Source organism: Netta rufina, assembly GCF_964035555.1.
Source record: "Netta rufina genome assembly, chromosome: 18".
NCBI lineage: Eukaryota > Metazoa > Chordata > Aves > Anseriformes > Anatidae > Netta > Netta rufina.
The window spans coordinates 4238502-4244193 of NC_140142.1; the positions used below are offsets into that span (position 1 = coordinate 4238502).

The following is a 5692-nucleotide window of genomic DNA, read 5'->3' on the forward strand; positions in this document are numbered from 1 at the left end:
ATGCCCAACAGCAGCTCTGTCAGTGAGTTCCTCCTGCTGGCATTTGCAGACACGCGCGAGCTGCAGCTCCTGCACTTTGCGCTCTTCCTGGGCATCTACCTGTCTGCCCTCCTGGGCAACGGCCTCATCCTCAGCGCCGTAGCCTGCGACCACCGCCTCCACACCCCCATGTACTTCTTCCTCCTCAACCTCGCCCTCCTCGATGTGGGATCCATCTCCACCACTCTGCCCAAAGCCATGGCCAATGCCCTCTGGGACACCAGGGCCATCTCCTATCAAGGCTGTGCTGCACAGATCTTTTTCTTTCTCTTCTGCATATCAGCAGAGTATTATAACCTTACTATCATGGCCTACGACCGCTATGTTGCCATCTGCAAGCCCCTGCACTACGGAAGCCTCCTGGGCAGCAGAGCTTGTGCCCAGATGGCAGAAGCTGCCTGGGGCAGTGGCTTTCTCAATGCTGTCCTGCTCACGGCCACTACATTTTCCCTGCCCCTCTGCCACAGCAATGCTGTGGACCAGTTCTTCTGTGAAATCCCCCACATCCTCAAGCTCTCCTGCTCAGAATCCTATCTCAGAGAAGTTTGGGCAGTTCTGTTTAGTATCTTTTTAGCATTTGGTTGTTTCATTTTCATTGTTTTCTCCTATGTGCAGATCTTCAGGGCAGTGCTGAGGATGCCCTCTGAGCAGGGACGACACAAAGCCTTTTCCACATGCCTCCCTCACTTGGCTGTGGTCTCCCTGTTTCTTAGCACTGGCATATTTTCCTACCTGAAGCCCCCCTCCATTTCCTCTCCATCCCTGGACCTGATCATCGCACTTCTGTACTCGGTGGTTCCTCCAGCAGTGAACCCCCTCATCTACAGCATGAGGAACCAGGAGCTCAAGGATGCAGTGAGGAAACTGTTTCCATACATGTTTCTTAAGCATCCATGATGCTTTCAGAAGATGTATTCTTAATAATATGCAAATATTTTGATTCACATTATATCATATCATTTCTATCTTTACAAGTGTTATCATAACATTGTCATTAATAAGAATCGCAAGAGAAATCAAAGTGTATTCGGGAAAATGACACAACATTTTTTAAATTATTTTTCTCTGTGAGTATTTTAACAATATTTCATTTTGTTTTTAATAATCTCATTCTTACCATTCTGAATGTTATTTCTTGTGTTAGGTCTGACCACATCATCTAATCTACATACAGAACCAGGCTTCCTTGGTAGATAAAGACAATAAAGATGTCAGTGGAATTTCATTGGTCTTAGTATCCTTCTCTTCCCATCTTCTGTCGAGCTGGGGGAGCAGCCCCAGCATCCAGGAGGGGCTCAGGGCCAAGAGCCCAGCTGCACGGGTAGGAGCAGTGTATTTGGATTAGACCTTGTGGATCTAGGTGACAGTCCTGTCGTCTCTATAGCAGGGCCAGCACAAAGCCTTTTCCACGTGCCTCCCTCACCTGGCCATGGTGTCCGTCTTTCTCAGGCCTGTCATGGTTGCCTGCCTGAAGCCCCTTCCATCTCCTCCCCATCCCTGGATGTGGTGGTGGCAGTTCTGTACTCAGTGGTGCCTCCAGCTGAGCACGTCCTCATCTGCAGCATGAGGAGCCAGGAGCTCAAGGATGCTTTGTGGAAATTGATGGGTAGATGTGTCTTGGATGCAAGAAATTTCTGATCTGCTTCTGCACATGACTTGCAATGTCAATAATTGGAGGAAGAGACAATATACCTGTTTTTTTTTTTTTTTTTTTTTTTTTTTTTTTTTTGTGGTTGTATTTGTGCATATTCTTATTACATTAATTCAGGTAATGAACACCCATTCAACTGATATGGATGTACCTGTTGAATATAGCTTATAGACTCTGTGCATGTGAAGCCATGCTCTCTGTGACTTTAAAATTAAGGAAGGAGCTAGCACGGCCTCTTAGTCTGACGTCATTACTCTGAGACCTGGTCTGGCTCTGCAGGGGCAGTGCCCATGTGCAGGGGTGCAGAGGAAAAGAGTCTCATCCCAGTAGCATGGCCAGGGAGCACCAGTGCTTGGAGCATGCAGAGCTGCTCTCTTGCCACTACTGCCCTCTCCTGCTGAGCTCTGCTGGTGGGGTCAGGCCCGGCTGCTCCTCTCACTTGGTGCCAGTGCTGCTGTGGGGCTGTGCTGGGACTGCAGGCAGGGACAGGCAGTGGGCACGGCAGTGGCACAGCTGGGCTCCACTGCAGCACTTCCCTCCTAAGGGGGGATCTCCTCCGAGGTGGACTGAGCAGAGCTCAAGTGCTCAGTCTGATGTGAGGAGGCAGAGGAGAGCTCTGCAGCCCCACGGCACACAGCAGCCCCAGCAAAGGAGCCTGGTGAGTGACTCCTTGCAGCCCTGGGACAATGGCAGTGACCCCATGAGCTGGGTCTGCCTCCCAGCCTGCCCAGCACAGCCCTGCATAGTGCCCCCATGCTGCGGGCATCACAGCCGCCTCGATTTGCAGAGCAGCACCACCAGCTGGGGCTGGGGCTAGGAGGGCGCTTCCCCTGAGTGTCTGCTACGCCAGCTTCAGGCTTCTGGACTTGAGTGTGATCTTCACTGTGCACAAGGAGCTGAGAGACCGCCAACAGGCATGGGGCTGGAACATTGCCTGCAAGGTCCCTCCTGCCCTAGCACCTCAGAGGACTGGCACGGAACTGGCTCCTGTGCATCAGAGAGGCTGGGAGCCAAGCAGGTGTGCCATGAGCTTGAACGATGAAAACCAGCTCACTTCTACCTGGGAAGGTCGTGGCCCAAAAAGGGGGTGTTTTGTACGTGTGGTATTATAAGCTCACAGAATTTCTAGGTTGGAAGAGACCTCAAGATCATTGAGTCCAACCTCTGACCTAACGCTAACAGTCCCCTCTAAACCATATCCCTAAGCTCTACATCTAAATGTCTTTTAAAGACCTCCAGGGATGGTGACTCCACCACTTCCCTGGGCAGCCCATTCCAATTCCTAACAACCCTTTCGGTAAAGAAGTTCTTCCTAACATCCAACCTAAACCTCCCCTGGAGCAACTTAAGCCCATTCCACCTCATCCTGTCACCAGGCACGTGGGAGAACAGACCAACCCCCACCTCGCTACAGCCTCCTTTAAGGTATCTGTAAAGAGCAATAAGGTCGCCCCTGAGCCTCCTTTTCTCCCGTCTGAACAAGCCCAGCTCCCTCAGCCGCTCCTCGTAGGACTTGTTCTCCAGGCCCCTCACCAGCTTCGTCGCCCTTCCCTGGACCCGCTCAAGCACCTCGATGTCCTTCTTGTAGTGAGGGGACCAAAACTGAACACAGTACTCGAGGTGCGGCCTCACCAGAGCTGAGTACAGGGGGACGATCACCTCCCTAGCCCTGCTGGCCACACTGTTTCTTATGCAAGCCAGGATGCTGTTGGCCTTCTTGGCCACCTGAGCACACTGCTGGCTCATATTCAGCTGACTATCAACCATCACTCCCAGGTCCTTCTCTGCCTGGCAGCTCTCCAACCACTCATCTCCCAGCCTGGAGCTCTGCTTGGGGTTATTGCGCCCCAGGTGCAGGACCCGGCACTTGGCCTTGTTGAACTTCATGCAGTTGACCTCAGCCCATCGGTGCAGCCTATCCAGATCCTCCTGCAGAGCCTTCCTGCCCTCAAGCAGATCGACACACATTGAGCTTGGTGTCATCTGCAAACTTACTGAGGGTGCACTCAATGCCCTCGTCCAGATCATCGATGAAGATATTAAAGAGGACCGGCCCCAACACCGAGCCCTGGGGAACGCCACTAGTGACTGGCCTCCAACTGGACTTGACTCAATTTACCACAACTCTTTGGGCCTGGCTATCCAGCCAGTTTCTAACCCAACGAAGCATGTGCCAGTCCAAGTCAAGAGAGTCCAAGTCCAATACAAAACAAATAATTACATATCTAAACCTCCACACATCTGTTCTGCAGTTGGGTGAACTAGGAGCAAAACTGGGGAAATCTCTTTGATATCAGCAGTAAAGTTAATCTGAGACTACCCCATTTTCCTACCATGTTCCTACCATGTTACTACCATGCTACTCCCTCTGGTTGTAGTACGGAAATGATTCTTCCATTGCCACAGAGGAGTCCCCTGCTCCCAGAGGCACTCTCAGGCAGAATCAATGAAAGAGAGCTTCAAAATATCTGCCTGGAAATGGAAAAACTTTTGTTGATTTTAAATGACAATATGGAAAGGGTTTTCCTCAGTTATGTCTGTGGTACACAATCACTGCCTTTCTCTTCCTTGTACAGGACCACATGACTAGAAATAACAGATGTTCAAAGTCAGCTCCATTTCTCAGTTCCTTCTGCTGGCATTCGCAGACGCGCACGAGCTGCAGCTCCTGCACTTCGCGCTCTTCCTGGGCATCTACCTGGCTGCCCTCCTGGGCAACGGCCTCATCCTCAGCGCCGTAGCCTGCGACCACCGCCTCCACACCCCCATGTACTTCTTCCTCCTCAACCTCGCCCTCCTCGACGTGGGCTGCATCTCCACCACTCTGCCCAAAGCCATGGCCAATGCCCTCTGGGACAACAGGGCCATCTCCTATCAAGGATGTGCTGCACAGGTCTTCCTTTTTCCTGGTTGGAGCAGAGTATTCCCTTCTCACCGTCATGGCCTATGACCGCTACGTTGCCATCTGCAAGCCCCTGCACTACGGGAGCCTCGTGGGCAGCAGAGCTTGTGCCCAGATGGCAGCAGCTGCCTGGGGCAGTGGCTTTCTTATTGCTGTCCTGCACACAGCCACTACATTTTCCCTACCCTTCTGCCACGGCAATGTTGTGGACCAGTTCTTCTGTGAAATCCCCCAGATCCTCAGGCTCTCCTGCTCAGATGCCTACCTCAGGGAAGTTTGGGCACTTGTGTTTAGTTTTTCTTTAGCATTTGGTTGTTTTGCTTTCATTGTGCTGTCCTATGTTCAGACCTTCAGGGCAGTGCTGAGGATGCCCTCTGAGCAGGGCAGGCACAAAGCCTTTTCCACGTGCCTCCCTCACCTGGCTGTTGTCTCCCTGATGGTCAGCACTGGCATGTTTGCCTACCTGAAGCCCCCCTCCATCTCCTCCCCACATCTAAATCTGGTGGTGGCTGTTCTGTACTCCATGGTACCTCCAGCAGTGAACCCCCTCATCTACAGCATGAGGAATAAGGAGCTCAAGGAGGCACTGAGGAGGTTATTGCAATATTCAGTATTTCAACGAGGAACCGATCTTCTGCATGTGACTCCCTGAAGTATACCTGGACAAGGCAGAAACACCTTTGTTCACATATTTCAAAAACTGTTCATTCTTTTCAATATTATTCCCATATGCTATATATCTTTATACTTTTATTTTATAAATTTAATATATTTTTCTTCTTCTGTGTCCTTCTACCTTTTCTTCTAAGCCAAAGACTTCATGTAGAGGTGCTGCTAAGCTCTTTGTAACAAACTAAATAAAGGAACCAGCAGGTAGGCAGTTTCTGTGGATCTCATTTCTCATACTCTCTTCTCAGGTACAGCAGTGGTTGTGGGATGAAGATCCCTGCTGCAACGTGGTGGAAAACCCTGGTGTTGTTTGGGGCTGCCCTTTTCTGCCCTGGCAGACACTCCTTGCCTGCAGCCTTTGAGTCAGGGTTGCCACTTTCTTGGACCCACAAACACTGACAGCAGCAGGACATGGGCGTTTTGGTGCTGGT

General features: G+C 51.1%; 1 protein-coding gene and 1 pseudogene across 2 annotated transcripts; both read left to right on the plus strand.

Moving 5' to 3' along the window:
- On the plus strand, nt 1-936 carry LOC311216269 (olfactory receptor 14C36-like; the record flags this gene model as incomplete). Its single annotated transcript, XM_084297818.1, has 1 exon — nt 1-936. One exon carries the CDS (start codon nt 1-3, stop codon nt 934-936), a length of 936 nt encoding a protein of 311 aa, XP_084153944.1.
- Nucleotides 937-4289: 3353 nt separating this feature from the next.
- Nucleotides 4290-5244, plus strand: LOC311216270 (olfactory receptor 14A16-like; annotated as a pseudogene). The gene has a single exon. The product of its transcript is annotated as an olfactory receptor 14A16-like (transcript).
- Nucleotides 5245-5692: the final 448 nt, after the last annotated feature.